Here is a 12,029-nt window from a genome sequence, read left to right as displayed (position 1 = left end):
TGGTCATATTATCCCACTACTTACTGTTGTATCACTGTAAGATTAAGGGGAGTATACTCTGATAGTTTATTTTTTTTTACATCTATAATCAATCAATAATTCTGATAGACTAATAACACCCCATCAAATAATGCTCCCACTAATACATGTAGTCATATTATGCCACTACTCACTCTATTATCATTGTAAGTGTAAGTGTCAAACCATAAGGTATAGGGTAGCGAAATACGACAGGCTCCGCTATCAATTTTCGCTGCGGTAGCATTTTTTGACAGAGCAACAAAATCTGGCAGAACATCGGCTCTAAGGGTTAAAAAAATTACTCTGCGGAAAGGAAATTGACAGACGGTCCCTAACTCGGCAGGCTGAGTAGTCGATGCTGGAGCACCGAGCACACCAGCAGCAGCAGCAGCTCAATCAGTCCGTCGCTGCAGTCCTACACAGCGGACACTCATCAACATCCTCCCCGCGTCGGCGCTGCTGTGACGCCTTGGTGATTCTGAGCGGACGGTGGGCGGCTCGGCCGAAGCACTTTACGGAGGGGAGGATTTAACCATTCGCGGTGGAAATGAGGACACCTGCTACAGCGGCTTCTTCCAGAAGGCGGACCGGGAACTGGCATCGATTTTCCCCGTCCAAATGAGAAAGGTGGTAATGCAGCAGCGGCAACGGCGGCGGCGGCGGCAACAGCAGCTCACAGCCGCCTCTGCTACACTAGAGACCGTGTCTGTCACTTCCTAGCCACCTAGGTAGCTTGGTAGCTTAGCGTTAGCTAACTAGCCAGTTCGTTAGCACATCAGCAGCTCGTCTTCATCGCGGGATAGCGCTTATGTCAATACGAGCTCATGTCGGGATATTTTTTTATACATATATTTAGAGCTACTTTTCTCCACGAGCGCCACCTAGCTGCCCGTTATTTCCACCGTTAGCCGCGGTTAGCTCTGGCCGTCAGCTAGCATTTTTGTGTCGGCTAAAAACGCTCTTGCACAGGCTGCCACTGTCAGGGAATGAACTTGGTATTCAGTGAACAGACTCCGAGACGTCGTAGCTCCGCGCAGAGTCGATGGAAAACTACAGGGTTAATTTAACGCGTCAGCTCGGACATTACTACGTGAACACATTTATTCAGGTTTAACAGATTATTACCGGTTTTGTTTGAGTGTGTGCTTCAGGGGCTATTACTTGCTTCGTCTTGTCCATTAGTTACAGCCACATTTTTTTTTTTAAATTCTGTTAGAAGGATTCAAACTCAGATGTGGTGTATAAGTGGACACATACTATAGTTTGCATGTCCTCTGAAAGGTTTTTTGTGTGTGTTATGTTCTCCATCCATTTTACATGGTAAGCAATTGGAGCTGCTGCTGGGCAGAATCCATCACCTGCTTCATGTTTTCCTACCTTTGCCAAAAGCTTTCTGGTTGTGAAAATTAGGCCCAAAATAAATTCAGGCAAATAGCTAATTGTGTTTTTTTCTCACAGATATTGTCATTTGCAATGCTATTGTGTTTTTTTGGCTTAAAACTGAGTGCTATTACTTTCTATTATAGCTTTAAAATTGAGCATTATTACATGACACCATAGAAAATTGTACCACTATAAACTCCAATTCAAGATTGGGCAAAACATTCATTTATTCAGTTTGGAAGTCCTTAATCTTGCTGACTAAGACAGGTTGTGGCACATTCAACAAAGAAATTAGCAGCAGAATCCATCACCTGCTTCACACCTATCATTTGCAATACTATTGTCCCGATTGGCTTAAACTTAAGTACAAGTACTGTATTATAGCTTTAATTGAGCATTATTGCATGACACCATGGGGACTTAAGTAGTACTTGTACAAGTAGTCCCATCTTTCCCAGTAGTACAAGTTGCCATAGAATGGGACATTTAGCTTGGAAACATGTACAGTATGTATTATTTTTTCTTTTTCAGTTGGCAAACATTTATTTATTTAGTAGTGGCACGAACAAAACAAAAAAGGGATGAAAAGCTGTACTTAATAAACCACAAAGCTTCTTATTCACTTGGAAAATGCTGAAAGGTGTCAACTGGTGTTTCCCAAACCTCCAGATAATGGTCTCGTTTTTCTTTTAGTTTTAATGATTTCCTCATTATATGGAGTTAAGAAACCAGCAAATATTCACATTTTAGAGGCTGGAAAAAATCTGAGAGCTCAAAATACGTTTAATTTAGTAATTGAATAGTCACTGATTAATCCTGGCAGTGTATTTTCCTATCTCTTTATAATAAATTACCATCTCAATGTGAAAATGATCAATTATTCAGTACAATAATATACTGTATGGTAGTTTCAAGCTCAGATTTGATTTGTCAGTGTTTTGTAAGATCACAACTGTGCGTTGTCAGTCGACTGGCGGGATGATGTTTTTGTATTTATTCTAAGTATCGCAGCCGAATCCAGCAGAGTTTGTGTCGACAGAGTTGCCAGTATTTCCACTGGGCAGTTGTTTGGTGATTCTCTCAGATTCTGTACGGCCTTTTAAGCCTCTGGAAAATATGTTTTGTCTCTGCTCTCATGGCAAAGGATTATGTGTGTGTGTGTGTGTGTGTGTGTGTGTGTGTTAGATAGACTGAAGCTGATTACAAGGTATTTATTTCTGAGAGGACATGTTGATGGATTGGTTATTACTCCAATATTTCAGCTTTCACCTTGATCTATGACATACCTGATTGTTGAAGTCCTCGCCGTGTGTGTGCAGTTGTAATTTAATGCTGTTGCACTCGGCGAGATGATATGACTGGTGTGGAGATAACAATGACGGGAAAGGCCGTAAAAGCTCTTGTGTCGTGACAGAACACGCTGTACTGGCTGACCACGTGGAGGTGGTGCGCTCCGTGTACATGGGATGTCGGAAACCTGGGAGTTGACCACATTCTAATTGAGAAGTCGCTAAAAACCACGGACGCGAGCGCACTCTTGGGTCAGCCGTTATCGGCAATACCAGTCGCAAACATAGCTCACGTAAAGAGCATAGCAGCACGTTCGACATTAGGGGATTATTGTTAGATTGCGCTACCTTTTATACACTCTCTGTTGTAAATAACAGCTTTCTTTAATTCTTTTCTTATATCATTTATCTGTCTCTCGCTTCTTAACTTGTATCTTTACCTAGCAATAACCCAAAAGCTCGATACTCAGCCCTAAACCGTGGTCACTTGTGAGCTTGTGTTTCTGCACGGCTGTTTCCCATAACTACTATGTTTTGACTTTAGGATTAAAATTCGCGATGATTGCGTCCATACTGTTGAGCGATAATTTCTTTTGTCTGCACGAATAAGTAAAATCCTTTACATTTCATAAGTACAAAGCAGTTTCATGAACATAAAAAGCACCAATTCTGACGGGTATCAAATGACATGGTCTTCTTTTTATATTAGGTGATTTTGAGGACGTTTGCTAACTTCATCTGTCCCTTTTTTCCAGAATCACCATGACCATTCTCCTGGTGACCCGTCTCTCCTTCGCTAAGGGACCTCATCGCTTTCTGGTTTCTGGACATAACAACGCAGGGATGAGATAATAAAGTCGACGGCCTGGTTTATGCTGCTACAACCACTGTCGCGGCACTTTTAAACCCACCCTGTCCTCCCCCCTCCCCGCCCCCCCCGGAACCCCTGCCCAAGCTAAATTGAATTCAAGAGTGGAAACATGACGACGCCGGCCCTCCTGCCGCTGTCGGGCCGCAGGATACCCACGCTCTCACCAGGCGCCTCCTCTTTCCCGCACCACAGAGCAACGCTGAGGCTCTCCGAGAAGTTCATCCTCCTCCTCATTCTCAGTGCCTTCATCACCTTATGCTTCGGGGCCTTCTTCTTCCTCCCGGACAATTCCAAGCACAAGCGCTTTGACCTCGGCTTGGAGGATGTGCTCATCCCTCACATTGACCCGCCCAAAGAGGGGAAGCATTCCTCCGGACAGGTCGTCATACACGGACAAGGAGGACACGACGAGAACAGACACAGGTAAGTGTCATTGTCTCCTTAAATGTGCGCGCACTTAAGTTTTTCATGCATACGCTCCACATCTCCTTCCACATCTGTTTTGGGTGTGTTACAGTGCCACCTACAGGCCTGGCACATACTCTGCAGTGTTGTTTTGTGAGTTTTGTGACAGTACTTTTTTTTAAGTATGGAAGCTTGCATCAGAGACGTCTTGCTCCTACGTGGATTAAGCGTCAGATGCGTCATACACAGTTTATTCAGCAGATTGTTATGATTTCATCGGGTGGAGTTTGACAAGTGATATTTGCTCCTTTTGTTATTAGGTACATCATCACAGGTGTTCCTTCCATCCTTCCGTTGCAAATCCATCCTCTTTTTTTTTTTTATCCTTCTTCGCTGTGGTCGTTCTGAATCCTTCAGCCCTTTTGTGTCTTTGTTGGGTGTAACAGTTTAAGTCCATGTCAAACACTCTTCTTCTTTTTTTTCTCTTTCTTTTTATCACCCCTGTTGCCGCCTCCTACAGGCAAACGTGGTCGAACTTGATGAGCTAGAACACGGTGGCTGTTTGCAAAGCTTTAGTGGCTGCTTAAACAGGCCTGGAAATGGGTGCGTGCTGTTGAGCCAAGCGCTGGCAAAAAATTTGGCCTCAGCTTTTACGCTTGACATTCGAAATGTCCAGCCATCATTAGCTCCCTTTTGTGCCTCGCTGAATGAAGCCAGTTGCTTTAAAGGGAATTTCTTCCACACTGAATACATTTCGAATCGGAAATGGAAGGTTGCTTTTTTTTTGTCGCATTGTGTTTTACAACATTGGAACACATTCTTAAGAACCACAAAGCCTGTGTTTTATTTAATTGATTCATGTTTTCTACATCTCTCCTTTGCCAATTTGTTGAATTGAAATGGTGATCTTAATTATATAGGGCTGCAACAAACGATAGTTTTTCATAATCGATTCATCTGTTGGTTGTTTTTTCAATTAATCGAGTACTCGTTTGGTCCATAAATTGGTCAGAAAATGTCTTGTTTTGTCCACAAAACTAAATGATTCAGTTTTAATGATTTTGGAATATGGAAAATATTCACATTTAAGGAGCTGAAGCACCAGAAATTATCCAGTAGTAATTAAATTGGCATTGTTATGCAGTGATATAAATGTTTTTTTTTTTTTTAAATATAAAGTTGTTTTTCAGTGCCATTATTTTTCTTTTGGGGTGTTGCACAAAGGAAGAATCCCAACTAATCACAATATGCGGCATGATTTCTTTTTGACACACTCGTGTGGGCTAAGACTTGTGGGCTGAGATAAAGTACACAAAATGCCAAACGGTAGGTGGAAAGGATAATTTCATTGGGAAGGTGTGGTACATGCTGCTGAAGGAGGTCATTAGTTTTACTGAGTGCTGGGCAAGGTGTTAAAAGCAATTTCTCAAAGCGTTTCACAGTGGAGACCACTGAGTGTTGCTTCCTCATCTCCTGTGGCGCCGTTTTCATTTTTCCATCATGTAAGCTAAGCCCTCTAGAGCTTGGGATGCTGCCTGCTTGAAATAATGTAATTATTATTGTCCGGCAACACAGGAAAGCAAAAAACGTGACCTGGTTACGCGTTTGGGATCTTTTGTTCTTCGGATGTGAATTGGTTTCCGCCCCAGACGAGCGCCGATGCACATTATAAGTGCACTTTTATTGTTCTTGGCTATTGTTCGGGTCTTTGTTAAAATGAGATACCAGTTGGTTTTGGCAGAGAAGCATCTCAAGAGATACAGCAGCAGAGAGCAGCAGATATTTCATACCCCAGTGGTAAGCTAAAATGTTGTTGTGACTTCTCATCATCTGCTTTTTTGTGTTTTTTAAGTGCAGATTGCAGCCAAACCTCACATAATATGAAAATTAGTTTTCAAAGTAAAAAATATAATCAAACGACTATAATGAGGCACATTTATATGAATATTCCATCACAGAAATATGTGATTTGTCTGTCACCTACTAAATTGGATGGGGATTGGATGGACCCACGTGAGAGTGCAGCCCATGGCCAAGCAAAAAAGGGAACTTGGCTTGTAACTGGAAGGTTGCTGGTTCAAGGCCAAGGGCTGGGTTACCCCCCTGAACAAGTGCCGGTTCCAAGCCCAGATCAATGCAAGTTGTGTCATGGAACCCAAAGTAAAAACCTCTGCCATTTAGGAGCACCAGTATATATATGTATATATATATGTATATATATATATATATATATATATATATATATATATATATATATATATATATATATATATATATATATATATATATATATATATGTGTGTATTCGGGTTTGTGGCTTTCCGTTTTCTGGCTGGGCAATTTATTTGAGTAAAGAAACTTTGTATCCAGATTTTGTGAATTCAAATGTGTTTTGAATCTGTCGCCAAAGGTTCACTTCAAGCTTATCGCCCTCCCCCCCTTCTAACAACAATCTGTCTCAGTAAAAGCGCTAAATTGCCAAAAATGGTACTTAAAATATTGTTTGTATGCCGGCTGAGTGACTATAAAGGGGCTTGGTGAAGTGAAATTGTGCAGGCATGTTCCTGGGATGACGAGTTAAAGTCTCGAGGAGGAGAAAAACGCTTTTTGAGATCTCCTGGAATTAGTTTTATGCAGATGTTGGCTATCAGATATGCTCCCCGTGTGTTGAGCCTCGCGTACGCATTCAAGCGACGTGATTATGTTTTGATTTTTTCTCTCCCCCCGCCTCCCCCCGTGCTTAGAGCAGCTTGTGTAAAATGTGTTCCCATCGCTCCTCGTTTCGGCTGCTTCAGCTGATCTTAAAATTATCACCGAGCGCTCCAGAGGACGAGGGTTCAAACAGACCGTGGAAAATGAGGCGCGGTAGCATTTAAAGAGACCCTCAGGAACACCAGGCAGACGCGTAATGATAATAATTTCACCTTAAATCCCAGGCCTCTGTTCACAAGTTCATCTAGTTAATAGCTTTATAAAAGCCTTCTAGAGAGCAAAGGTTATTTTTTTTCCTGTTTGCCGAGGGGTTGGAGTGAATTTTTGAGTTATTGACTGTAATTTAAAAAGCTTGGAAATATGGCTAAATGTCTCCCTGCTTGGCTGTGCTGAGTTGTTTTCTCCCTTTTAATAGCCGACAGTATTTCTTGTCTCAGATTTTTGTTTTTGGGCAGCATTGACAAAGAAGTGTAAATCACCGTGATCTAATGCAGGTTTGTCAAAGTCAAAGACAGGAGGCCAAAATTAACGGCGTGACATGCCATCTCTCGGGCCGAATTTGACTGTGTGGCGTGCTGGATGTGGCCCGCAGACCTCAAGTTTGATACATGCCATCATATGTGTTCAATGTCGTGCATAATAAAACATATCCCTTCCTAATTTTTCCCCAAAAAATGCCAGAATATAGAGTACAAAGATAATATCTATACTCATACCGACTATAAATAAACTCCTGAAGCTGAAATAGATACTTAGTTCCTGTCACTCCTTGAAGTCACCCCAAATTTCCTCATTGAATATTTCATGTGATGTTATATATTTGACCCCGAGGAGAAATAATCAACAACTTCAGTAACAAGTTAAAAGTTTTGTTCATTCATTGGGCGAAAAAAACTTTTCATACTTGTGATGACATTTACGGTTCATTAAAACAAACTGGGAAAAAAAGGATCTGTTAGATTAGTGGAGGAGAAGCCTTTGAAATTGCATCCCTGCACACATTTGTTTTTGGTTTAATGCATCCAATATTTTGATGACATCAATTTACGCGGTGTCGTCCAGCGCTACGCTGCAGTCGCTCTGACATTGTAGGAATTGTCTTGGATTCTGTGGCAACACGTCTATTTAGCGTCGCGCCAAATTGAGTTACTCATGTCCACATGAGGATATTAGACCATGAGCGTTCACGCTGGTTCTTGTCAGAGTGTATGGTAGGTTACACAGGCGTGCCATCTGCCACCAGCAGTAACCACAGTAACCAGTGTTGTGCTGCACACTCGTGAATATCCAGCCCTCGGTGGATGCATATTTTGTCCCAACGGCGTTCTCCCTACATTAATGGTCACCATCAACAGGAAAGTATGAGGGGGTTCGCTGTAATTAAGGTTTCCTCTGCCGTGCAGCTTCATTTGCAGGCTGGGGATTTTGGTACAGCACTAATGCACCAGTGTTGGTATTCTGCATCATCTTTACGGGCCGACGGGGGAAAAAACGCCTCGTGCAGTTAAGGGACTGCTAAAGGCTGCACTGCAATATCCTGTTTGCTGAATGATTATTTCCCTCAACAGTCCACTAAATAACAGATCATCTAGCGGCGGGCTCAATCCAGTGAACTTCATTGGGCATTTGCACTCGCGTGAATCGCTGTGTAATGGCTGCAGCTGTGCTCCTGCTATGTGGGGAAACAAATGAGACGCTGAATAGTATTCCTGCGTCTGAAACTTTTCAGCAGGGAAAAGCAGAGGTGCTGCACATACAAGAAGAGGTTGAGGAGGATTTGCAGAAGTTTTGGGTCGTTTGGATCGCAGCATTGGAGTCCACTTGGGTAGTCGTCTAAACTCGGATCATAACACTGCCCCTTGTACAGTAGGCTTTAAGTGACATATTTGGTTGAGTTGTTGGCTTTGCATTTTTTTGTCTGGGCAGTTTATATGAGTCAATAAAATTTGGTGTGGATCCGGGTTTTGTGACTATGTGGAAAACAAATGAGAGACTGAATAGGATTCCTGTGTCTGAAACTTTTCAGCAGGGAAAAGCAGCGGAGCTGCACATACAAGAAGAAGTTGAGGAGAATTTGCAGACGTTTTAGATTGTTCCACCTTTTTTTTTTTAATCCACACAGAACTGGTTATTTTTAGGGCTCCAGAGTGGAAAAAAAATCTCAAAACCCCAGTGTTGGACTTTGGAAAAACAATGATGATTCTTCTTTGTGTTTTGAGTTTGTACACCGTATGTAATCTTATGCTGTGTCAGAGCTGGGAGTGACGTCAACTCCGGGTTCACAGCGTTCCAGAGAGATTTGAGATAAAAAAAAAAACATGGATGCAAACTTATCTCGAGCTTGTCATTGTCAGCAATTCCAGTTTTTTGTACCACACAAAACACTTAGCAACATGTCCACGGGTTAAAAAAATGAAACAGTACTATGTTGACTGTCGGGGGCGTTGATTTATTGATGTTTACAAGACGTTGAGATGCTATGATGTATGATTTGGAGACAGAAGAAGACAGAAGGTGAAGCTGGAGATGCTGAGAGTTTTGTTGGGAGTGACCAGGGTGGACAGGATTACAAATGAGGTTGAACGGCTTGTAAGTAAAGATGGAGAGAGAGGCAATGTTGATATATTATTGATATTATATTGGACAAAGGATGTTGAAGATGGAGGGAAAACAGAAGGTTCATAGATGTTGTGAAGGAGGACACGAGGACAGTTGAGGTCCCCTAAAGGTGGAAGCCGAAAAAAGTATTGTGGCAGCCATCTTGGAAACCTAACTTGGGGTATGTGGGATTGCTTCAAGTTTCATAGTTGGAAATTCCGAGTTCTTTTGACCTGGGAACGTCCGAGTTCTGAATGCAAATGAACCGCAGCACAAGCCACATTTTCTCCTCTGTTTTTGGAGTATTTCTCTGGCAACATTACAGCGCCACATACAGGCCTCACACATATACTGCAGCTCTTAGAGTCGTTTTGTGTCAGTTCACTCCGCGCTCCTCTCCAGTACCGTTCCCACCCGTGCTATTCAGATTAAACTTCGCTTCGATTTCCTGCCATTTTTAAAACCACCTTTTTAATTGTGCACAGGTTAGCGATGATAGTTCCTTGTTTTTCCAGAGGTAGAGGTAAATGTCCCAACCCTGGCTTTTTATAAGCAGCCTCCTTCTCATATTGAAGTTTATTGCTTGTGGAGGCAGCGGGTAACCTGGTTGCACAACGTATTGCCCTGCCAGTTATAGTTAGAGTTGCAGGTGCGTTTTTTTTCTTTCCTGCACTTTTTTGCTCTCTGAAGCGGCCATAAATCAGCATCAACTGCACCCCTTATCATATTTAAAGCCCGGGCCAACATCAAAGTGCACTTATTTATCATATTTAGTGTGATCTTAGATATTATTTCTTGGTCTTCACGCTTCATTCGCCTGTCAGCCGCTAAAGTAAATCTAGGTTGGCGTGAGTGTTTGTGTGTGCGGTGCACGGTGGAGCCTCAGCCCCCTAATAAAGCAGCACCAGCTTGTACGTGCAGCTCACCATATCTCACACACACACACACGTACACTGTCAAGCTGAGTCAACCTGGAGAGAATACTAAAGTGGTGCCGTCGGTGCAAAGGCCTCATGAAACCATCCGTTCTGGTTTGTGGGTCCAACAGGGGTATAGGCCTTTAATTTTGGCCTCTGTTGTTGAAAGGAAATGGAGGAGTCATCTATGAAAAAGAGAGGGGCTTTTCACACATCCATCAAAACTGTTGAGCCATTTAAAATTTTAATGCCCAAAGCTCCATTCGGCTGAATGGATCCAGCTTTTTCCTTTTAAAGGGTAACATCACTGCAATTTTAACTATTTTCCATTAATATGCCTGTTAAAAAAAAACCCCAGTAACTAACCATTGCCATGCATTTAATATGCACCTGCACCATCTTTACGTTTGTTATATAGTAGTTTAACGTAAGTTCACTGACTCACAAGAATGTCGCTTTAATAGGGGCGGGTCAAAAATATCGATTTGCTGATATATCGTCGTCTATCCTCGTGCAGTGCGATAATTGATGTGCCGCTACATCATGTCTCCTCACGGTGGCGCTGCTCAAATAAATGAGGAATAACTCGATTTGTTGTATCGTGATATCACTGGTATTGCCGACCATGTATTGCGTATCGTATTGAGAGGTAACCCTATTGTCTTCTTAAGTTTGTACACTTTACACTTGGGTGTATTTGGGCGTGTTACAGTGCCACCTACAGGCCTGTTTTGGGACTTGTTTGTGTGTAAAGACATTTCTTTTATTGAATTGAATTGAATGACTTTATTCCTCCCCCAGGGGGGAAACACACATTCACAACAGCTCAGTTAAGAAAGGTGAGAATCGAATAAAAGTAAAAATAAGAATAAAAATAAAAATAAAAATAAAAATAAGATAAAATAAAAAATACAATACAATTGTAAGACAAAAATTACCAAAAGATAAAAGGTAAAAAGATAAAACAGATATATAGAGTATTATCAGGGAAAAGTGAGTGGACATTTAAGAGGAGTTAAATATCCGAACAGCAGTGGGGATGAAGGACTTTCGGTAGCGCTCTGTCCTACAAGAATGAAAGATTGTATAGGAGAGTTTTTGCTTCCACGTAGATCAGTTGCGTCACTCACAGTTTATTCAGCAGTTGTGACTTCAGTAATCCTGCACTTTTAATTCCTCTCAGACGTTTGGTTTTCTTCTTTAGACCGATATCGTGATGTATCGCTATGTTATTGTCTTGCAACACATTGATTATCACAGAATCGTCGTTGTATCATGATATTATCGATATTGTGGACTAGAAGTATTTTTGTTGTTCCAAATAAAAAAAACACTTTTATTGTGAAATTCTGTGGAGTATTATATTGCGATTACATGAGGGAATATCGTGATGTAAGTTTAAGAATAGTTGGACGGCCCCCTCCCTCCTGACCAGACTAGACGGTCATCGGCTCCTAGGTCATTTGAGTTTGACCCCTGAATTAAAGCCTCCACCATGTTACTTGTCAGGAGAGTGTGAGTGGATGATGGAATAAGAATGGTACATTCTCCTTGGTTTGGTAAATTAAATGTGTTTTTTGCCGTCGGTGTGAAACTAATAAACACACTCCAGTCACACCTGCTTCCACCACTTTGCGTTCATTGTTAAATCGAGCCGCAGATTGTTTTACCAGTCCTTTCTACTGTGTGCACTTGATTGTCACTGTTGTTTTTGGGTGGGGTTTTCAGAATGGATATCAGTACAAGCCGAACAGCTCAATAGGATATCAAATTCATCTCTTAAATCAGTGTTCGTAGTAAATTTGCTCATCCCAATTAATTTGTCCTGTCAGG

At 41.8% G+C, this 12,029-nt stretch overlaps 1 protein-coding gene across 2 annotated transcripts in view; it reads left to right on the top strand.

Annotated features, from left to right (window-relative positions):
* The first annotated feature begins 387 nt into the window (after positions 1–387).
* man1a2 (mannosidase, alpha, class 1A, member 2) overlaps positions 388–12,029 on the top strand; it is a 130,692-nt gene continuing 119,050 nt past the window's right edge. The window contains exons 1-2 of one of the 2 annotated variants that reach the window (XM_044017209.1): positions 388–648; positions 3,449–3,987. In XM_044017209.1, coding sequence (XP_043873144.1) covers positions 3,674–3,987 — 314 coding nt within the window. In that variant the 5' untranslated portion in view covers positions 388–648; positions 3,449–3,673. Of the gene's footprint in view, positions 649–727; positions 750–3,448; positions 3,988–12,029 lie in introns of those variants that run through there. The other variant, XM_044017214.1, reaches the window with a different exon arrangement.

This window comes from Solea senegalensis, linkage group LG2, assembly GCF_019176455.1.
Source record: "Solea senegalensis isolate Sse05_10M linkage group LG2, IFAPA_SoseM_1, whole genome shotgun sequence".
Classification (NCBI taxonomy): domain Eukaryota; kingdom Metazoa; phylum Chordata; class Actinopteri; order Pleuronectiformes; family Soleidae; genus Solea; species Solea senegalensis.
Note: the sequence above shows the minus strand (reverse complement) of the source record. Positions and strands in the feature narration are given on the sequence as shown.